Source organism: Mixophyes fleayi, chromosome 6 (assembly GCF_038048845.1).
Source record: "Mixophyes fleayi isolate aMixFle1 chromosome 6, aMixFle1.hap1, whole genome shotgun sequence".
Classification (NCBI taxonomy): domain Eukaryota; kingdom Metazoa; phylum Chordata; class Amphibia; order Anura; family Limnodynastidae; genus Mixophyes; species Mixophyes fleayi.
Window position 1 is genome coordinate 47488925 of NC_134407.1, and position 24171 is coordinate 47513095.

At 38.0% G+C, this 24171-nt stretch overlaps 2 protein-coding genes across 2 annotated transcripts; both read left to right on the top strand.

Moving 5' to 3' along the window:
* Positions 1–5144: 5144 nt before the first annotated feature.
* LOC142095325 (interferon-induced protein with tetratricopeptide repeats 5-like) lies at positions 5145–11732 on the top strand. Its single transcript, XM_075178280.1, has 2 exons — positions 5145–5197; positions 10277–11732. The coding sequence occupies exons 1-2, from the start codon at positions 5145–5147 to the stop codon at positions 11730–11732; spliced, it is 1509 nt and encodes a 502-aa protein (XP_075034381.1).
* A 3966-nt stretch (positions 11733–15698) lies between these two features.
* LOC142095327 (interferon-induced protein with tetratricopeptide repeats 5-like) lies at positions 15699–19821 on the top strand. Its single transcript, XM_075178281.1, has 2 exons — positions 15699–15788; positions 18348–19821. The coding sequence occupies exons 1-2, from the start codon at positions 15784–15786 to the stop codon at positions 19819–19821; spliced, it is 1479 nt and encodes a 492-aa protein (XP_075034382.1). The 5' UTR covers positions 15699–15783.
* Positions 19822–24171: the final 4350 nt, after the last annotated feature.

Consider the following 24171-nt stretch of genomic DNA (forward strand, 5'->3'; position numbering starts at 1 on the left):
TGGGCAAAAACAGCCATTGTCAGAAACTGAGACCAAGGCACTCATTTTACTGGCTGCATAACACAATAATTTGTAAAGCATTAAGGATAAAACAGAAATTACATTGTTATGGGTAGACATTATATTTGATGATACATTGTAAATTGGAACCCTTGCTAATGCTGTGTTGCATCATGTAATTATGGGCACATGATGAATAGAATTGAATAAATTATATCTTAGAAATTCAATTATATCCCACGTGAGCCTTGTCTTCTTCTTCCTTCTTCCTTCTTTCTTCTTCCTTCTTTCTTCTTCTTCTTCTACTTCATGCCACTGTGGTCCACAGAACCATTCATTATGGAACACAGATCATACATAAAAACAGGGACATACAAGGTAGGTAAAATAAGTGAGGAAGTGAAAGAAAGAGTAGGAAGGGCCCTTCCGACCCTAAGAAGTTAAAATTTAAGGGGAAAATGGCAGAGCTGAGACAAGAGGAGGAGACTATGACAAGACACTTATTTTGTTTTGGACATCTTTATTGATTTAATATTTTGGAGAGTGTTTTGAGTGCACTTTATTGAATGGCAATGTTACTTCAATATATCAGGCAGTTTTCCATATGAAATGATATCTGTAATCAGCTCTATGATGTGTGGTACCCTTGCTTTATTTATGCATGTTTTCATTGTTTTTAATATGTAGATATGTCCTAATCATAAATTAGAAATGTTTATGTTTATGTGTAAATCATATATTCTTATTGACAATATTGGTATAGCTATGCCATTGGGATTGGATAGGTTGTGTATTTTATATAGTTTTTCGGTTGAGGATTGTGCCTTTTAGATGCACCATATATCTATAGACTAATAGATTAATTACCTGATCAACATTGACGTCAATTGCAACCAGATACTTTAACAGGATTTCACTTTTCTGTGAAACAAGTTGGATGTATGAACTTTGTTTGACACCATAATCTTTCCATATCAGTTTTACAGCACCCTCACATTAATTCTTTTTCTGTCGCAATATTCCCTGAGTATCGATTCTTCTTTCCACTCCTTCCACATTCCTATAAAAAGGCTGCAGTAGTGAGTAGTTTATATTCCCAGCACTGAGAAGCTGCACACCTTCAAGTTATAGAGCTGAGTTTGGGTGACACAGATTTTGGCAAAATGAGGTATTGTACAATAAATAAAAAAAAATGTCTTTCATGATTTTTAGCATTTTGAATAGTGACTATTTTAAATAATATTGTAGATGGTAATTTATTTAGTTACTTTTCAATTCACAAAGAAACAAAAGAAAGAAAACTAGGATGAAGGGGGAAACTATAAGTTAACAATATAAAACTGAAATTAAATACTGGGTGGGGGACAATTAGCTTGATGGAGGGATGAAAGGGTATTTGAATCTTTATCCTTATCAATGTTTTGTGTTGGGGCAGTAGCATTAATTCCTGACAAAAACATGTGTTAGGTAAACTAACATGGCTAACTATAGGGAGTAGTTTGAGAAATCTCTCTTGGGCAATAGAAGGTTAGAGGATTGTGAAGTACTTGGGCTAGGTTATGATTCAGAATATTTTTATCGAACGATCAGATTTTAACTAATAAAGCCAAGTGGCTGTAAACTCAGAGTATCAGTCAGAGGCAGAGGTAGTCACATCTTCCATAGCCATATTATGTTGAACTACTCTAGGATGATTGGAGGGTTTTCTATATGAGAGGAATGGCTGTTTGGCTGCATTCATCAGATGCTTAAGCAATGGTTTTTTTAAATTTGGAGATGGTAATAGTCATTGGGCTAAGGAACCAAACTTCTGGGGTCAGTGGTACAGATTGATCAGGCTTATTGTGAGGTAGAAATAACTGATTGTCCAGATCAAAAGAAATAATCCAAACTTTGCCCCCAGCTGACAGAGTAAACAAATGTTTGCACTTTTTGTCCAATACGTTATGCTCACTCGTTTATATCCTGTACCTCTTGCCTCTTTCTCGGGTAGCTGTATGACTTTCATTTACTCATGATCCATTACAAGGCGTAATATCAGAGCTAACTCTACTTGCTAACTCTACTTGCCTCTGCCAAGGTTTTCATATATAACACAAATATTAAGGAATATAGCGACCCCAGAGCCATTTGATATGCAGAATGAGCCTGAGAATGAACCACTGATTCTGATTGTGGCTGAGAAATTTCTGTACAATGACGTTATCAAAATCAAAATAATGTTCAAAGTTAATTATTTTCCTAGGTGTCTTATCTATGCATTCAATAGACTTTATAATGTCCATCCCATATTCTCTGCCCCCTTTTCCACCATGTTTTTGCCTCCTCTCCTCCTTGGTAGAGATGTTCACTGACCCCCGTGTTTTGGTTTTGGTTATGGATCTGGATTAAGTTCCTGTTTTGATTTTGGCAAAACTGCCCTTGCGTGTTTCGGTTTTCGTTTTGGATCTGTATTTTCTAGAAAAATTTCTAAAATACTCTAAAATCACATCATTTTTCTCTTTTTTGTTCCTACATTATTATTATTAACCTCAATAAAACTAATTTCCAGTAATTTCCAGTCAAGTTTGACTACCTTACAGGTCACAAAATTATTTTCATACACTTTTGGACAAAGACTGTAGCAAGCTGGTTGGATGCTAAGCGACAGAGCAACAACACAAACACACAGCAGTTCATAGCACATCTAGGAAACATTGCCACACAGCAGTGAAGAAAAAAAGAAAAGTGGTGCAAGATGGAAATGTCCTTGGGCCCTTCCACAGGGTGTGGTACGGCATATTGATGCCGGGGAAGAGTGGCAAGACTCACCCCAATGTGACTATTCTGAAGGAGCTGGTTCCCAACCCTGCCTGATGACGACTCCTCTTCACCCCGACAGCAGCCAATGACGACGAAGCAAGAAGGCGGCTGCGGCTGATGACGTCATTGAGCATTGTATTTTTTTTTATAATTTTTTATTTTCAGTGGTCAATCAAGAAAATACAGACAGCAAAACGATAACACTGTGTAGCATACACAGTAAAATCACAACAGTTATTGTGGTGTATCGTATATTAGGAAACCTTTAGACAAAAATGACAGTTTTTAACATTTTTAAAGAGTAATATAAAATGGGTGTAGGAACAAAAGGGATTGTGGGGAGGGGGGTGAGGGGTGTAGGAACACAACAATAAGCACTGTAAGTATTTAGCACATGGGTCAGGTCGGAGGACGCGGAGCATTGAGGGTGGAAGGTGTTTTCCATGGCTAGCCATGGAGCCCAGACTTGACTGAAGACGTGGCCTATCGTGGTGGAGGTAGTACGTAATCTCCTCCTTAGCGGCCACGTGCCAAATCTGCCTCTTGAGAGCCAAAAGGGAAGGAGCTGAGGTCTTTTTCCAATTAAGGGCTATGAGTGATTTGGCTGCTTGAGCATTGTATTTTGTATTTTAGAAAGGATTATACATTGTACATGGATGCATACTTACCTCACCCCCTTAACAACAGCGATAATCCCGTCGACAATGCTCAATGATGTCATCAGCTGCAGCCGCCTTCTTGCTTAATCGTCATTGGCTGCTGTCAGAATAGTCATGTTGGGGTGAGTTGTGGGGTTAGTCAGCATCGATATGCTAACTACCACCGCTCCCAAAAAAGCAAGGTCATCGCTGAGCTTCGAATCGGCCCAATCCCCAAAAAATTACAACATAGCTAGGTACCTTTGATGTAAAGTGCAGATTACAAACACTTTGTGCAATACTGATGAAACAGCAGCAAAGTGAAAGGTTTGAGTAATACATATACATTCTATACACTATTTAGACATCCACATTTACATTACTTCTGCAAGCAACTTTGTTCTCTGTTAATAAAACTTATCTTTATACTGTTAATCAAAAATAATAATAATCCTCCATCTTTCTTTGGATGTAGATATTAGGAACAGGTGGAGTTACGGTACCGGTGTCACAAATTTTCGTCAATTCTTTTAGAGTAGACCAGACCAGGGGGTAAATGTATCAAGGTCCGATTTTTTCAGCGTGTTAAAGTTGTGGCAAAATTTCTCAAATGTATTAAGCTGCGATTTTTACCCCGATCTTCAAAATCGCTGGTCATCTCTGGGGCTTTGCTGCGATGTAAAACACTCCTGCGTTAGTTAACTCTCCTGTGTTGTAGCAGAGTTTTCTATAAACCCATCACTGTTACACTGTCCCCGCCTATACAGCCGGAATTCCAAAAAAAAAAGTGTGGGGTCCCCTCTCTATTCACTATTAACCCTTGTGTTGCCAGACTACAGCTGGTTCCATGAAAATCTCGGAAAAAATTTGCGTGGGGTCCCCCCAATTTTCACTGAACCAGCACTAGGAAAACCAACCGGGGTTGGTGGCACTATAGCAGGGGGACATAATGCCATAATGACAACCAACCCCAGGCTGTTCAGCGCTAGGATGGATTTCCTAGGGAGTGGGGTCCACCGAATAAAAACGAGCGGGTTCCACCTCTAGGGACAACCAGCCCAGTGCTGAAAGCACTAGGGCTCTTCCTACCCCCGTGGGCTGTGGGTAGTAGGGTAATAACTGCAATATAATTTGAAAAAAACGAACAACCGCCATTTTGTTTTGTGGAACTACAAGTCCCAGCCAGCCAGGGTGCCATAAATAGTGTGGGCATGCTGATACTTGTATAACTACAATCACCACCATACCCATGGCAGCCAGGGCATGTTGGCACTTGGAGAACCACAAGTGCCAACATGCCCTGACACCCAGGGCTGGCTGGGACCTGTAGTTCCACAAAAGAAAATGTTAAATAAACCACGACACCCTTGTTAAAACCACATACATTTTATAAAAATAATAAACCCACAATAAAGACAGTAAACATCCTCATTTATACCACATATTTTTATTAAAAATAATAAATGCTCTATACTCGCCACAGATGTTTTCATCTGTCGTCAGCAACTTTTAATCCTAAAATGAAACAGAAGGGGATGTGTGCACTGGGGCAACTGGGATATACGAGCAGCTAGGGGAAAGGAGTAAACCGGACTCCTATTAAATAGATAGAGATGGGGGGGTTTTCCCTTGCGCTCAAGTATACCAATGAGTATCAGCAAATTGTGGTGAATAGGTGTGGCTGCGGAGGGTGGATGCTATGGAATGAGAGCCAAATTAGAAGATGGGAAAGGACAGAATGATGCAGGGGTGGCAAGGTGAAATAGCAACATGTGTCAAAACATGTTGAATTATGTAACAAAGGGGAATGGCAGAAATGGGATGGATGCAAAATACAAAAAACAAAACACAAAACAAAACACAAACAAAAAACAAAATAATGCTAAATGGTGAATAATTGCAGTCTCTACAATCTCGATAACAGTCCTGTGTAGCTTGCACTTGACGACCTGGAGTGTCTCCAGGATACCTATGTGTAGAGGATTCACACAGAGGTGACAACAGTATACAGGCAGTGATGTTATGCAGGTGACAATCTTGTGCAGTGGTAATCCTATGTAATTACCTTGAAACGGTAGTGGGTACGCTTCAAACTACCGTTATGGTGGTTGACGATCCTGATTGTTCCAGATCTTGTGTGTGGTCTAGCTGCGGTCCGCGGCTGTGTTGTGGATGCGTCTCTCCGGTGCCGTAGGATGTGCAGGTCAGGCGGGTGGCGCTGACTGCTGATGGCGGCGTGTGTAATGGCGCTGAGTGCTCGTGGTGCAACTGCTGAATCCCGATCCGTGTAAACCGCGCGTGCGTGGCATAGATCGCTCGAAAAAAAGGAATCTTACATAGTGAAGTGCTGACAGAATTTATTCAGGTGTGAAATACATGCACTTACATATGGGTGTAAGAAATTTGGCAGGGTAACAGTAAATGAACAGGGAGTTGTGTCTTCTCCGACGCGTTTTGTCCAAACATACGGACTTTTTCGTAAACCAAGTCCCAATTAAATTTGTATCCAAAGTCCGGCTTGTAAAAGTTCAAAATAAATTTGTAATTCCCAAACTCCGGCTTGAAAAGTCCCAAAAGAATTTCTACATCCAAAGTTCCTGCTTGTAATGTCTTCTTTTCTTCTTGGGCAAAAATCCCACCTTGTTGCTTGCAGCCTTCTTATCTTCAGTCAGGAGGGCCCCAGATTTGTAAGATCCACGCCGGAACATGCTTGAGTAAAAAGAAAAAAAGATTGAAGAGAGCCGCCATAAACAGCTTTTCCTGTGTAGAAGCTCCGGAGCGCAATGAGCTTAGTTCATTGCGCTAGGTCTATTTATAGTATTAGGGGATTTTCATAACATTGGCACACAGCGGTAGCTGAAAGGAAAAATGGTGCAAGATGGAATTGTTCTTGGGCTGTCCCACCCACCCTTATAATGGACCTTAAAAAGGACATTCACACTTTAACAAACCAAGCACTTCAGCGACAAGGAGTGCCACTTTTGTGGCTCAAGTGCTTGGTTTGTTTGGGCTTCCCACAAAACAAGGACTTAAGGCAGCTAAGCTAACACTGCTGTCAATGAACTCTACTGTGGCAAGATTTTGTTGTCATCATCATTAGCATCATCCTCACCCTCATCAGTGTCTACATCATCCTAACACAATATTAATGCATATCCGCAGGAATCCACCATTACAGAAGTCTCTAACATAAATGTAAAAAATAAAAATGTAAAAAAAAGAGCTTTTACCTTTTTAAAGAAAAAAACAAATCTTTAATAAAGGTGAAACTTTACTGTAAAAAAATATAAAATTGCCAACATGCCATTTTACACAAAATATTAACAAGCACCCCAGCATCAGCTAGCTTCATTCTCTTAGCTAGATCCCAGCACCTGCAATCTACACTGTCATTATCCTCACACTCATCAGTGTGTATATCATCCTCAAACAATACTAACTCATCCCTGCTGGAATCCACCATTGCAGATGTCTCTGTACTTTGATGTAATTGCCAGTAAAGGCCTTGCATACTGAATTTGTAGTTCATTTTGATGAACATCATCTTTTTCTCATTTTCAGGAAATGTAGCCTCCTACACCAATCGGCTGTGCTGAAAACTCTTTCTGAGTACACATAGGAGGCGGGGCAGCTTAGACATTGCAAAGCGAGTTTGTACATTGATCTCCAAATGGCCCCTTTTTTTCCTCCCAGTATGTAAAGGGACTGTCTGACATGTCTATTTTTATGCTGTCGTTAAAATAATCCTCCACCATTCTTTGGATGTTGATAGTAGGATCAGATGGTGTTATAGCAGAAGCGCCACGATATCTGGGCAATTCATTTAGATCAGACCAGGGGGTAAATGTATCAAGCTCCGATTTTCAAAATCCAGCGATTTTCTCATGAGAGTTGAAACTCGCTGATGTATGAACCTGAGATTTCATTTAAAATCGCCAGAGATGTGTGTCATACGCTGGGTCTTCGGTACCTCTAAACCGAGACCCGGCTTACTGACCTCCCGTCTCCATGGCCGTCCGCCATCTTAGGTTTCGGTCCGCGCATGCGCAGACCCGAACCTAAGGATACCTCTCTCAGTTATCTTGGGAGTGGAATCCTCTCTCCCCTAACTGGGGTCCCTCCCCTTTCTTTTGCCTTACCTGTATTCACTTCTTTTCTTTAATTGTCTCATCTGTGATCTCTTCTTTCTCTGTTAATGAATGTTAAATTATTAATATTAAGCTGTATAATGAAAAATTAGCACAGCTCTTTTGAAACCTCCCATAGAATCATGATATTGCCTATATAGCAAACCCAAAGATAGATGTATTTCATAAAAGTATCATACACATTGGAAAAAAATGACCATCCCAATCCCACAAATCCAAGAAGAGATTTACATAGGATAGAACACATTTAGCACCCAATTTAGTGCTGAAAAGCTATAGATAGTATATAATCTCCAAAAAAGTAATATTGTGTGGTTGGACAAAAGATAACAAGATAACACACCAATAACATGTTTTCTGTGACATGTGGGCTATTTAATCTGACCAAGACCTCTATTGTGTCCTGTACATATGAAGGAAGGGAGGTGACGAAATGTTTAGAAAAAAAAACAATAAAGGAACAAGAGTTTATAAACGGACTCCAATACCAACAACAATTGGTCGACCTTTGGTTATATTGAGATACTTTATATCTTAAGGGGGGGGGGGGGGGGGGACCACTGGTGTTATATGATATTCAACCAAGAGGTGTTCGAAATCGGTGTCTGGGATCACACCTACACTTTTAATGTAATTGGAATTTCATTGAAGGCTTTTATAAGTAACTGTCTTAACAACTTGGCCTCGTAGACATTCACTGGCCACAGGACAATATGATGTTAGCAGTGGCTATGATTTCCTTAATTGCATTCTCTCACTCCTCGCTACATTATCCAAATCATGATAAACCTATGGAGAAATCCTGTTTCCTTTGGACCATCATAAATGTGTTTACAGTTTTTTCTCACACAATATTTCACATTTACTGGGCAGAATCATGGCTAAGTTAGAGAGGTCTGAAGCAGAGCTGTAACTTAAACTTTTAACATCTGGGGCGAGAGGAAAAACTGCCGTCCGATTAGTCCTCAATTTTGACCAAATGAAAGAAAAATAATATTAAACTGCGTCTCCCTTCAGTGTGTGCCCTGGGCGGTTGCCCCTCCCACACAGCCCTAGCTGCGGCCCTCGTCTGATGTTTCAGGGACGAAGAAGTCCCTCTTTCTCCCCCATGCAGCTATACCTATACTCCCGCTGTGGAGTCTGGATCAGAGAGTCAATTTTTCTATGATTCTCAATTTGCTTTCTGAATCCTCTGATAATAACATACTTAAAATATGCCTCCAGACTCTCCCCACCTGCCCTCTCAACTTTAGCGGTTCGTCACTGTTCAACTTTTCCTCATCACACCCTCCTTTTTTTCTCTCTCACTTTACCTGAACAAACCCACAACCCCGATCTATATCTCCCCCTAAACCTGGCACACATATATCCCTAGTATACATAGATTCTTCACGCGCATTTAGTTCCTTTTTGAATGTTAAGATACATGACATCTATGTATCTGTTGAATTATTGTTTATCACTACTTTCCCTTGTAAAATCCAATACAAAACTTTTGTTATAAAAAGAATATATATATATATATATATATATCTAATATATATATATATATATATATATATATATCTAATATATAAATGTCTAGTGGCGTCCGTCTGTGTGTGGAAAAAAAAAACCGAGATGCAGCGCCACCTGCTGGGCAGAGTTATACACTGACCTACTAAATTCTTAGTGTGTGTGGGGAAAAAAATTCAAAAAGGGCTGAAATTTGGTAGGGCTCAAACTCATTTTCGTGAGGTAATTTTACCTCATGAACACACATGTGTAGAGGCGTGCGTTAGTGTGTGTGTGTGTGTGTGTGTGTGTGTGTGTGTGTGTGTGTGTGTGTGTGTGGAAAAAACTATTTTCTCAGAAAGGGCTCATCCAATTGACCTGAAATTTGGTATACTGACATTATTTGACAAAAAAATTAGAATAGTCAAGTCAGTTAACTTCCATCATCCCCCCTTCCCCCCGTGGGAGGGGTAGTAAAGGCTAAATTTACAAGTTGAGGGGTCAACCTCATTTTCGTGAGGTAATTTTACCTCATGAACACACATTAAAAAGGGCGCTTGCGTCGGGAAGTAACGCTTTCCCCTGAGTAGGCCTGGGCTAGGCCCAAATGCATGACAAGAACCTTTTAAAGACCTTAAGTAGCTTGATTTGACTAGAATGCATGAGTATCATGCACGGGTTAACTTGTGTATATATATATATATATATATATATATATATATATGCCCCCTAGACTGTACATTATTTAATTTAGACATCTATTATTTGTTAGTATCTATATGTGTTATATTTTACATTTATTGTATTGTGAAGTACATTCAATACCGGATAAATTGCTTTCTGTATTTCTGTAACTGGATTATGTTATGCATATTTATTTGAGTAGTCTTTCTAGGAAGGTTCTGTACTTTTCTTACTGTTAACTATGAACTACATAAATAAGTGATTTTACTCATAAAACCATTTAGGCACTTCCATTCTATAGTTTTGGGTAGTTGGAATGCTGTTACTTCAGCAACATAAGTGGAGTACTGGACAACACAAAATTATTCTGTTAAAATGATGAATAGCAAGAATATTGAAACAGGTCTGGTCCCCAAAAGGCTAAATAATCAGGATGTGTGTATACCGAATTGCCTGGGTGTATTTAGCAATCTACTAATACTTACCACGTATCTTGTTTTCTTATCATAGCGGACTGACAGAGAATGACTTAGCATCAAAGCTGCAACAGCTAAAATGCCATTTCACTTGGAGTCTTCTGAAAAAGGATGTTGATATTGATGCTTTGGAAGAGAGATTGCACAGCCAACTCCAATTTCCGGTCACCAAGTTCAAATACCTAATGTATAATCTACTGGCCTATGTAATACACCTTAAAGGAGACTTAACAAATGCAATTTCCAACTTAAAGAAGGCAGAGGAAAATATTAAAGAGAAAAATCCAGATGGAATAGATAGAAAGTATCTGGTGACATTTGGGGACTACGCCTGGATGTACTACCAGTTAAAGCAGTATGAAGATTCTCAGAACTACATAGACAAAATAGACAAAATTAATAAGGGATTAAAACTGTTGTCAAATGAAAGTCAAGACATAGCTGAGATTTATGGGGAACAAGGGTGGTCATTGTTAACATTTTCTGGTAAATATTGCAAAAAAGCTAAAGAATGTTTTGCGAAGGCTCTTGAGGTAGACCCAGAAAATCCTGAGTGGAACTCTGGCTACGCAACAGCAGTTTATCGATGGGAAGGATACTATGGTGCAATATGCTCCGCTTCAGAATGCAAATCATTACCACTGTTGAAACGTGCTATAGAGCTAAATCCAAATGATGCCGTGGTGAAGGCACTTCTTGCATTGAAGCTACAAGACCTAGACAGAGCTGATGAGGGAAGAAATTATGTTGAAGAAGCTCTAGAACAAGCTCCAGACTCTCCATATCTACTTCGCTATGTTGCAATGTTTTACAGAAAAGCTGGGCTGGTGGATGAAGCTCTGCGTGTCCTGAAAACTGCATTAGATCTTACTCCAAAATCGTCATTTATACATCACCAAATGGGACTATGTTACAAACAAAAAATACTTGATAAGAAAGAGATATTTAGAAGGGAGAACATTCAAAATAGACAAATGTGCATGGGAGAAACTGAAATCATGAAAACTGCCATATTACATTTTCAGAAAGCAGTGGAATACAAGAAAACATTTATATTTGCATACATACAGTTAGCAAAAATGTACAGTATAGCAACTGAATACAGAAGAGCAGATGATACATATAAAAAGGTTTTGACATTCCCCAATCTTACAGATGAAGAGAAACAGCAGATCCACTTCAGTTATGGACGTTTTGAACAATGTAACAAGAAATCTGAAAGTGAAGCTATAAAACATTATAAAAAAGGTTTCCAGATAAATGAAAAAAATCGATACAGAGACGGCTGTGAGACAGGTTTAAGAAGAATGGCTGAATTGAAGTTTCAGAGAGACCCTAGTGATGCTCTGGGGTTTGGTCTGCTTGGATTTGTCTATAAGAATAATGGGAAAACCTCAAAAGCAATTGAGTATTATGAAAATGCCTTACAATATGATCCTAACAATGAGGAATATCTGACTGATCTCTGTGACCTGAAGAAGATGATATGAAAATCTAATGAGTTCTAAGAAAGATACTATATAATATGCACTGTCTATTTTTTATGTAAATATAATCTTTAAATGTAGCAATATCAAACTAATATTATTTACACTATATATGAAGGACATGCTTGCATTTGGCAGAAGGTTGAATGACTGGAGGTGAAAAGTAATTGTCCTCACCAAGAAACACAGGAGACTGAAAACACACACATGATATGGTAATATACGAAGGAAGTAACTAAGTGCAAACAGCAATTTGAAACTTCACAGAACTTTTTGATTATTAACAATTTTGCATCTCAAGCTTGAATTAGTTTGACAACCTGGAATGTGGGGAAAAAAGGAGAAGAAACTCTACAACAAGGCTTAGACCGTCTATATGTAGTTTGCTTTGTTGTTATGTTTTGAAAGAATAAATAAAACAGCTGAACCCTCACCAGGTAAAAAGGGAACACTGTAGAAATGTATCCACATTTCCATCCTTTATTAGCTAAATGTAATGGGAACCTGGGCTGTTGGGATGATGGACTACCTAACTAATTATACACTACAAACAGTGCTTCATCAGAGGATTCATTTCACCATAGTTCCACTTACCCAGCTATAGTGTGGCTGCTTCTTCTATTGTTCTATTGCTATTTGACAGAATGTGCTGAAGATTTATTGCTATTTACTTTGTAATACTGGAACCCATTGTTTAATCCATTTCAGGAGAGTCACACAGAAAGTTGGTGTTTTGATAATTTTGCTATTAGTACAATATACTGTATGTAATGATATTTATAGTTATTTTATTATAAATCAATAAAGGTTTAAATATGATTAAGACTTACCCCTGGGAAAAAATATTTTAAACCCTCATGCCTAGGGTTCTCATGATTTATAATCTAGTTTGTTGTAGCTTGACCTTGCTATTCAAAGAGTTGGAGACCTCTGGACACATCATAACTGCCAGGTATATCCAACAGGATCCAGATATACCTGAAAGTAGAGAATGTCCCAGGGTAGCATGTAAGCAAATGATGTGACATTCTTATCCAATCATGGGAGACCCTATTTGGCCAGTAAAGACCAGCTGGCATACGATCCCACAGCCTTCCACAGCCTCATCATGAAAAATAATTTGGGTGACTATCTCGCTTAGTCAGGATTTAGTCCGACTGCAAGGACAGTTGGGAGGTATGTTCCGCTTCACAAAGTACTGCTTGTGAAAGCAAAGCTATGTGCATATAACAGTAGTGCACACAGTATTGCCTGTGTATTTGTCTAAAATGATAACCATGTTACATAATAGGGGCCCTGCTGTCTTAAAAACCCTGGGCCCCCTGAGCCTTAATCTACCTCTGGTTAGGGGAAGGGAGCTGATAGCTGCTCCCGGTTCTTGGACAGGACACAGACTGCAGAGCAAGTCGAGGAGCTCTAAGTATCACAAGATTTGGTAATCTCCTGAGACAAAGAGGTTCCCTGCTCACTCTACAGGAAGTTTCCACCCTGATGGATGTCAGCACCATCAGAAGCATAGAAAAGTACAGTGGGCTGGGGGTTTCATAATGTGGCTGGAAAAGCGTGATAAATGTAATGTTTTATTACAATATATGTATCAATGCCCCATATTGACCACACCCCCAGCACAATGTGGTCACGCCCTTTTCGGCGCTCCCACTGCTCGGCGGCACACAATTTATTTACTACTCGTTTATGGAGGGGGTCCCCAAAAGTTCACTGTACCTGGGCCCCTGTACATACCATTATCTGATACTGGTAAGCCCTATGCTGCAAATAGAGAGTCAAGCTGCTCATATTACATTTGTATGTCACAGGACACTGTATAACAATGACCTTTGCAAAATGTACTGTAATATTATTATTATCTGGAACAGATGTGAGCATGGGGGCCTTAAATGCCAGGGCTGATTTTTAGTCCCAGTCCGGCCCTGACTGGGTTAATTAATAGTAAATGTGCACCATCAGACACACTAGCAAATGTGTGTCTCATAGTATATGGTTGCAAATACTGCAACAAATTAGCAAAAGGATAATCAAAGTTTTAGTTTTCCTGGGAAGATACCGGGAAGAGTCATTGAGAAACAAGGTTCAAAATCTCTGCTTCTTAATGGGAAACTTATTTTGACTGGCAAGATGAAGCTACTAATGATGAACAGTCAAAACTAAGAAGTCTAGGAAGAGAAATATACATTTAAGAAGTAATCAGAGGAACTTAGGGAGTGTCTGGGCAAAAGCAGATACAGTCATTATCAGCAAAAAGCTGCTTAAGGATTTTTTTCCAAGGTTTACAACTGTAGCGCCCATATTCATTACCCCCCTCCTCCCAGAAGCCATATTCTTTACCCCTCTCCCCATGCAGCCATTTTCATTACCTTCCCTCCTGCAGCCAATTTCATTATCAACCCACCCCCCCCACCCACACACACACACCCCCACACACACACCCCCACACACACACACACACCAGAGGCATTTTCATTACCTCCGCCTCCTTCAAACTTTCTCCCCCAAGACTCACTTACCTCAGTCTTATAGGCAGCAAATCCACTTGCTGTTAGCTGCCTGTCAGCGCAGGTGTGGACGGTTCTTAATGAAGTCTTGTGAGATAAGAATCGTAGACAAGCAGCTAACAGCAAGCGGGTTTGCTGTCACGCTGCCTGTCTGCTATAATAATTGTTGGGACCAATGATGCCAGCCAGCCCCAGGAGTTCCTGCCACTCATATTAATAATTTAAAGAGACGTTAAACTAATCAGCAGTGCTGTGTTTCCCCGAAGCCAGACTGCAGCCTGATCAGCCTTTGATCATCAACTGAGATCAAGGGGTAAATTTACTAAACTGCGGGTTTGAAAATGTGGAGATGTTGCCTATAGCAACTAATCAGATTCTAGCTGTCATTTTGTAGAATGTACTAAACAAATGCAAACTACAATCTGATTGGTTGCTATAGGCAACATCTCCACATTTTCAAACCCGCAGTTTAGTAAATATACCCTCAAGACTCCACTTTACTGGCAGGAAATAAAACACATTGTACAGCATTATTGATAAACCAGAAGTTACATTGTTATAGTTAGATTATATATTTGATAAATTATTAATCATGAATTAGAATACTTGCTAATTATGTGTTGTATCATGTAATTTTGGCCACATGAAAAATAGAATAGAATAAATTATATCTTAAAAATCTTAAATTAAATTGTTATAAGATTTTCCTTGCCCACCATGTTTCCAAAGAAACTTTTGTTAACATTGGCAGCATGCATGCATACAACTAGCACAATTTATTTGTACTTTGGTATCTTACAGCCTGAAATCCACATTGACTGAAAATACTAATTCACACTATGTTGTGCGATGATTGAGAAACTGAATGGGGACAACCATGTGCAATTGTATTTAGTATTATTATTGTTGTTGTTGTTATTGTTGACATTGTTGCTGTTTTGTTGAATGGTAATGTGCCATGGCTCATTTTGTGGTGTGGGATACCATTGCTTTATTTATGTTTTTTACATTGTATAATATGTTAGTTTGTCCTATTCATTTAGTAACAACATTTATGTTTATCCATAATTCATATATTCCAATTGATAATACTGGTATGGCTATGCCATTGGGATTGGTTAGGTTGTGTGCCTGTTTTATATAGTTTTTCAGTTGAGTATTGAGCTTTTTAGATGCACCATACATCTATTGACTAACAGATTACTTACGTCCTCAAGATTGTTGTGATGTGCAACCAGATGCTTTAATCAGCTTTCACCCTCCTATGAAACAAGTTGGATGTATGAACTTTGTTTGATACCTAGATATGTGTGACACGATAATCTTCCCATATCAGTTTTATAGCACCCTCACCTTATTTCTGTTTTTGTTGTCATATTCCCTGAGTATCGTTTCTTCCTTCACTCCTCCTACTAATATTATATATACTCTTGATTTCCTATAAAAGGGCTGAGTAGTAAGTCGTTTACTTTCACAGCACTGAGAAGCTGCTCATCTTCAAGCAACAGAGGTGAAATTGGGGTGACACCGAACCTTACAGAATGAGGTATGGTATAATAAATGCAAAGAAAGTCTTTCATGATTTTTAGCCTTCTAAGTTGTGACCTTATTATACAATATTTTAGATATTTATCTATTTAGTTACTTTTCAATCCACAAGAAACAATAGAAAGCAAAATAGGGTGAAAGGGGGAAAACTCTACGTTAACAATATAAAACATAAGACTGAAATGAAATACAAGTGGGGTACAATTGGGTAGAGGCATAAGGTGAGGGAGTGGGCAAGGTACAAATAGAACAGTCCAAGGATTATGCGAGGTTATTTGAGTCTATATCCTTATCAAGGTTTTGTCTTGGGGCAATATCCTTAAGTTCTGCCAAAGATCTGTGTTAGGTAAGTTAGTATTGGGCAGTTTGAACAATCTCTCTAGGGCAATTGACGGTTAGTGTATTGTGAAGTACGTGGACTATGTAAAGATTCAGATTCTAACCAATGAAACGAAATGGTCTGAGGCAGAAGTAGTTACATCTTCCATAACCATATAAAATTCAATTATGTTGATCGACTATAGGATGGTAGGCAAGGGGATTTATATTTAAGAGTAATGGCTGTCTTGGCTGCATTCATCAGATGGTTTAGAAATGTCTTTTTGAATATGAATATAGGTATAGTCATCCAGCTAAGGTGCCAAAAATATGGGGTCAATGGTACAGATACACCTGCAAATTACTCTGAGATGAGGGTGACGTCTTGCCAGAAGTCCTTTTCATTTAAAGCCACCAGATAGGGATTGGAGTTCCTGAGGCTTAAATCCATCTTCAACATTGGTCTGAGAAACCAGAAAACATTTTATGAATTACCCTTGGGCATTTGTACACTCTGTAGAAAACTTTGAATTGTGTCTTTAATTAACATGAGCTTGGGTTATAAAATGTAAATATCATTGTTCCCCAACCAGGCTTCTGCTAGTTCCCTATTCCGAACTGACGTATTTGGGAAGAGAATCAAAGGATATTTTGATCATTTACTTTGTGAGATCAAATGTCTGGGGGCTACAAATGAGTTACAGATTAGTTTAAAAGAAGAACGTTCACTGCAGAGTGTATCATTTTGGCTTATACTATATAAATATATACTGTATAAAGTGGCTGATTTGGAAATTAAGAATACAGAAGAGCAGGTCCCACTTCACATTGTACTGCTTGTGAAGGCAGAGCTGCGTGCACCTAACAGTAGTGCACACAGTTTTGCCTGTATATTTGTCTAAAATTTGTCTAAAATAATAACCCCCTGTCTTAAGTGCACCAGGCCCCCCCCCCAAACCCCTCTTTGCAGTGCTACATGATATTAGGTGGGCCCCAGTCATTGGTTTCCCCCGGTGGACCCTTCATGTCCGACACTAGATAATATACGCTCTCAAAAAAAAAAACTAACAATTGTGTGAGAGAACAAAATATAACAAAGTCACCAATAACAAGTTTTCTGTGCCAGATTATTCAATCTGACCAAGACCTCTTATTATGTTCTATACATACAAAGGAAGAACGTTTCAAAAAAGGTAATGATTTGCCTTTTGAAGCACAATATTTTGTGCCATAGGAAAGCTATAGATAGTATGCAATCGCCACAAAAGTAATAATTATGTGAGAGGATAAAACATAGCAAGCACACCAATAACATGTTTTCTGTGACATGGACCCAGACCTCTATTGTATCCTGTACATATAAAGGAAGCTAAATGGCAGAATTTCTAGAAATAAAACAATAAAGGAACAAGAGTTGGTCCCAATACCAACAATTCTCTGACTCTCACTTTTCTTCCTCTCATAATAAAAAACTTAAAATGTACCCCTCTCCTCTAGACTTAACATTCTTTATATACTTCTGACACTTTTTATTTGTTTGTATCTCTATGTGGAATATTTTAAATGTTTTTATTGGACCTGATTAATTAAGGAAAGTTAAATAAAAAATTGAGTAAATTTTTCTGGACAAAACCATGTTGCACATAAGGAAAATACTGGCTGTTTTTTTAATGTAGCACACAAATACTTGATAGCTTATTTGTACACTGAAATTTAAAGTTGATCTAGGAAATCACATTTTAAACATACCTCCCCCCCTCTCCAATGCAACATGGTTTTGCCTCACTTGCTTACTTTTGCTTAACTCTTCTTAATGAATCAGACCCATTGTCTTTTTATGTGTATTATATTCCCAATAAAAAGCTTTCTGCATTTATGTAACTGGATTACGCTGTACATCTTTATTGAGCAGTATTTCTAGGCAGGTTCTGTAACTTTTTACTGTTAACTACAAACTAAATAAAGAAGTGTTTTTACTCAGGAATACATTTAGGCACTTCCAGTTCTATAGTTTCGGGTAGTTGGAATGCTGCTACTTTTAACTGTGTCAGCAACATAAATGAAGTGCTGACAATACAAAACAATTTTGTTAAATGATAAATAGCAAAAATATTAAAACAGGTCTGGTTGCCAAAAGGTTAAACAATCAGCAAGTGTATATACATAATTGCTTTTTAATTGCTTAGGTATATTTATCAACCTACTAATATTTACCATGTATCTTATTTTCTCATTATAGCAGGTTGACAGAGAATGCCTTGAAATCCCGTCTACTACAACTAAAATGTCATTTCACTTGGAGTCTTCTGCAAAAGGATGTTGATATTGATGCTTTGGAAGACCGATTGCAAGACCAACTGAAATTTTCAGACACCGGCAAATACAGAGTGTATAATCTACTGGCTTATGCAATGCACCTTAAAGGTGACTTTGCAAAAGCCATTGAGAACTTAGAGCAAGCAGAGAAAAATATTAAAGCGAACAATCCAGATGGGAAAGATAGAAAATATCTGGTGACATTTGGGGACTACGCTTGGGTGTACTACAAGTCAAAGCAGTATGAAGATTCTAAGAACTACATAGACAAAGTAGACCAAATTAATAAGGGATTAAAACTTTTGTCACATGAGAGTCAAGACACAGCTGAGGTTTATGGGGAACAAGGGTGGTCATTGTTAACATTTCGTGGTACATACTGCGAAAAAGCTGTAGAATGTTTTGAGAAGGCTCTTGAGCTAGACCCAGATGATCCAGAGTGGAACTGTGACTACGCAACAGCAATTTATCGATTGGAAGGATCCTGTAGCACAAAATGTTCTGCTTCAGAAGGCAAATCGTTACATCTTTTAGAACGTGCTGTACGGCTAAATCCAAATGATGCCGTGGTAAAGACACTTCTTGCATTGAAGCTACAAGACCTAAGAAGAGATGATGAGGGACACAAATATATTAAAGAAGCTCTAGAACAAGCTCCAACACTTCCATATCTACTTCGCTATGTGGCAAAATTTTACAGAAGAGCTGGGCTGTTGGATGAAGCTCTGGATGTCCTAAAAGCTGCATTAGACCTCACTCCAACCTCTTCTTTTCTACACCACCAAATAGGAGTATGTTACAAGCAAAAGGTGACCAATAGCAAGAAGACATCTGGAAAGGCGAACATGCAAAATAGACGAATGAACACAGGAGAAATTGATGAAATCATCACAAAAGCCATATTTCACTTTGAAAACGCGCTGGAATACAAGACAACATTTGTATTGGCATACTTAGATTTAGCATATATGTACAGAGAAGCAAACAAGTACCAAAGAGCAGAAGACACATATGAAAATGTTTTGACATTACCCAGTCTTACAGATGAAGAGAAACAGCAGATCCACCTCTATTATGGACGTTTTAAACAGTATAACAGGAAATCTGAAAGTGAAGCTATAAAACATTATAAAAAAGGTTTCCAGATTACCAAACCAAATCGATACAGAGAAGACTGTGAGGCAGCTTTAAAAGGAATAGCTGAATTTAAGTTTCAGAGAGACCGCAGAGATGCCGTGGGGTTTGGTTTGCTTGGATTTGTCTACAAGAATGATGGAAAAACCCCAGAGGCAATTGAATGTTATGAAGAAGCCTTAAAATATGATCCTAACAATGAGGAATATCTGAGTGATCTCTGTAATTTGAAGTTGATGATAAGAAACAATAATGGGTTATAAGAATGACATTATATATGCAATGGCCATTGTTTATATTTATATGATCTTTCAATATAGGAATATCAAAGTAATATTATTTACACTGTATATGAAGGACATGCTTGCAGTTGGCAGAAAGTTGAATGACCTGAGGGGAAAATAAATTACCCTCACCAAGAGGACTCTGAAAACCCACATAGGACAATGGTAATATACACATAGGAAATAACTAATTAAGTGCAAATAATAATTTTAATTCTCAAACAACTTTCTGAGTATAGATAATTCTGCATCTCAAGCTTGAAGATTATTAGTTATTAGTTTGAAACTTGGAAGGAGCTGAAGGAAAGAACGTAGAATAAACTCTACAAGATTAAACTGCGTGTTTTTTAAAAAGTGGAGATGTTGCCTATAGCAACCAATCAGATTCTAGCTGCCATTTAGTAGAATGCACTAAATAAATAACAGCTAGAATCTGATTGGTTACTGTAGGCAACATCTCCACTTTCTCAAACCTGCAGTTTAGTAAATCTAGCACTTAGACTTTCTATATGTATTTTGTTTTGCTGTTAAATTTTGAAAGAATTAATAAAACAGCTGCACCCTCACCAGGTAAAAAGGGAACTCTGTAGAAATATATCTACATTATATTCCTTTATTAGCTAAATAAAATGTAAAGCTGGACTGTTGGGATGATGGACTGCCTTACTAGTTTCACACTATGAACAGTCCTTCATCAGAGGAGACATTTCATCAGTGTTCCATTTACCCATCTAGCGTGTGGCTGCTTTTTCCATTCTTCCATTGTTATTTGATGTAATGTGCTACATATGTATTGCTCTTTACTTTGTATTCATGAAGCTAGCTGCTTAATTCATTGATAAGCACTGCATGGAAATTTAGTGCTTTTCCATCTACAGCAAGGATGTTTTTATGTTTTACCAAATTTTAAAGCATACATTATAAATAATTATTGTATGCTGATACTATTATTTGCTCATATGTTTTGATGATAATTTTCCTTTTAATACAATTATTGTACTGATATGTTTGTTATTTACTATAAATCAATAAAATATTCAATATGATTAAGATGTGCCCTTGAAAAGATCTTTTAGACATCCAAATAATTCAATGCCTAGGGTTCTCAGGGTTTATAATCTAGCTTGATATAGATAATTTGACATTGCTATTCAAATGGTAAGAAATCTCAGGCCACATAACAATATTTATAAGAATGCAACCGGGGAACTGGCCAGGAGTCGGATGTACCTGGCAGTAGAGATCATGCCAGGTAGGATGTAAGGAAATCATGTGACACCCTTGTCCAGTCCTGGGAAACCCACTTTGTTTGGTCACGCAAGTTTGGCTACTGTCCAGTCCACCAATATCCCCACTGGTATCAGTGGACTGAGAAGTCCTACCAAAATTTCATTTTTATACATACAACAGCATGGGTTTTTTTTTTTTACTTTTTTTACAATACACAAAGTCCTATTCATAATAATTATACATACATATTACTGAAAGGCATAGTCTGTGGTATTTGATGAAAAACAAGAGTATTTCTAAAATAAACACTTAATTTTCACTTGCATTATGATATACGGTTTATATAATATCTAAATATTTGGCTACTGCATCATTTCAGTAACAAAAAAAGTAATTTAAAACAAATATATTTGTCTTTTACAAGCAAAATAGTAGTTGGCATAATGTGTAATCCAACTAATATAACAAATGTGTATATCTCACATTTGTTATATTGATTGTATTATTTTGTGTGAAGTGGCACTCGGTTGTATACTGTGGCAGTCAAACACAGGTAGATTTCAAAAAAGGGATATATATTTTATTTTGTTACTATGATGTGTAGTCCAATCACCTAAACCACACCTAAGGTGTTTTTTATTTGTGTTGAAAGGAAGGGGTAAAAGCCCTGTTTCCAACAGCCAGATCCTAGGAATCTTACAACCTCCCAGATTCCTACATTGGTGCACTTTGGGTATGGATGCTGAGTGTGCCTGGGGAAGTGGGGCCCGCGATAGGCTTATCTGGGGGTTGGCTTGAGTAGATGAAAACTTCCTGCCTCTTCACGATACCTTGTTGTGATGGCTCCTTTGAGAGGGACATTGAGCACTTGATGACAATGGTATGCAAACATGAGAGACAACGGTCTGGTAATGCTGCTGATATGGAGGGGTTGACTACCTCCTGCAATTTAAACCATTCCTGGAAAACGCTGCTTTCATCCTATGAATCACTTAAACAGCACTCATACTCTTCTCTCCACAAGGGACCAGCCTGATCACACTAGAATGGGCATATTATTAACATTATGGGCATGATTCATTAAGGAATGCAAATGCCGATAGGTGCCGTATTTTGGACAAAAAAAATCGCTCTGCACATGCCCAGAACTGGCACATACACCAGTGACCACAGCAATGTCCAAATCATCTTTGATCGCAAAGGATACTTACTACTGCCTAATATTTCATGGGCGGAATAGGGAGTGTACTGGGCATATGAATGCAGTCAATGTACAGTAGGGACGTGCTATGCTCGCACACAGCATCAAGTTTTGGCCATCTCAAAAGTAGGTGTTTTTCTGCCGTATCACTTGCACCAGCTACAGATCATGTGTAAGTGCTAATTACTAGTGATGCCTGATGCGTATGCATGTCAGAACATGTGTTTGCAATCAAGAGCAGCTGCAAAAATGCATTACGTGTAGAGTAGACATTAGGAACATCCTAAAACATGTATTTTGTTGGGGGGGGGTGAAAAAAAGCAATTATTTCTTTTATTTTGGCATTAATGACTATATTATTAACAGGTGACATTAATATTTTTTTTTCTGTGCGTTCTTTTGGGACTTTATATTCCATATATGTATTGGAGGTATTCTGCAATGTATTGTCTGCTACAGCAGAGTGCATCAGGAAGGGTCACATGTCTATCAAAATACAATAATTGCACTAACATATTGTTCATTGCCCCTAAAAAGGGCAGGGTGGAAAACATTTAGAATAATCTTTCGGGGAATCGTAACGACCGTAATTAATAGAATAATAGCTCGGCTCCCTGAGCCAAAATGCCAATTGTCAAAATTGGAACATAGCATAGCTTAGGGATCTTTAATTAAACGTAGTTTAAAAATAGAATTAATGAAGACAGTGATATTATCCTTTCTGATTTTGCTAAATTCCCAGACATTATGAAAGAAAGTAGCATAAGAGCATTTACATTTAGGACAAATGCCTAATTACTCAGAAGTCAAGTGTTGCCTTTGATTTTGAGAATAAGGCGTCCGAAGACACGATTTCTAAACCATCTCTCCACCAACTTTGCACACAACTATCCCACATTGTATTCGAATCAGATCGCAACAAATTTGTAGAAATAAATTTGGCTCTGTACTTATTGGTCTTAAGGAAATGTAGGAGATTAGGCAATGAATATTGATCAGATATGATCAGATACTTCGATTTGAGATCTTGGAAGGTAAAAATGGCACCCCCTTGGTCAAAGATATCTTTGATGACTTTGATTCCTTTTTCCTTCCAATGTAAGTACATTGCATTGTCCAGACCACGGCTAAGCAAGGTTTACCCCAAAAAGTTATGCATTTAGAACTATTAAAATTACGTGAGTATTTAGAATTTATAGTTAACCACGACAAGTAGGTGTCTTTAAAGACTATGTTATCCAAAATGTGTGCAGGGACGTGTTTCTGTGAAGATGTAGTAGAGCCCCAAGGGAATAGGGAGAAAAGACTTCTTCCTCCAGTAGCTTATTAGTAAAAATGTCTTTATCCAACAAACACTCCGAGATATACCAAAAAAGACAGTCTGTGAACTGGCCAAGAGGTCCGGAACACCTAAACCAGCCTGCGATCTATGAAAACACAACTTAGACATTGTGACTCTGGGTTTTTTATTTTTCTAAAAAAATGTAATAAAGAATTAAAATGTTTAATATCCGCTCTTGAAAGGCAAATAAGTAACATTTGGTGTAGGCCAACTTAGGGAAAATTATACTTTTATTCATCACAATCCTACCAAACAAAAGCAAAGGAAGAAGGTTTCAATTATGGAACATTTTAGTAATTGTTTCAATCACTGGAGTAAATTTAGCACCATAAAAGCCAGCAAGTTTAGATCCTATAGGGATCTCTAGATATTGTCCCAATTGTAAAGCGCTATGGAATTTGCTGGTGCTATATAAATAAATGTTGAAGATGATGATATTTGAATCAATGGTGCCTAATTTTAAATTGTCAAACAATATGAGGAATACTTTGAATCATGTCACTGCCAGTGACAGGAGTAATCTCTGATTTCTGAAAACTAACCCTATATCCTGCAA

Excerpts from the sequence above, each read along its gene's own strand:
- LOC142095325 (XM_075178280.1), top strand. The coding sequence starts at position 5,145 with ATGAGAGCCAAATTAGAAGATGGGAAAGGACAGAATGATGCAGGGGTG. Across the intron at positions 5,198-10,276 it reads AATGATGCAGGGGTGGCAAG|CGGACTGACAGAGAATGACT; the intron begins GTGAAATAGCAA and ends TTCTTATCATAG.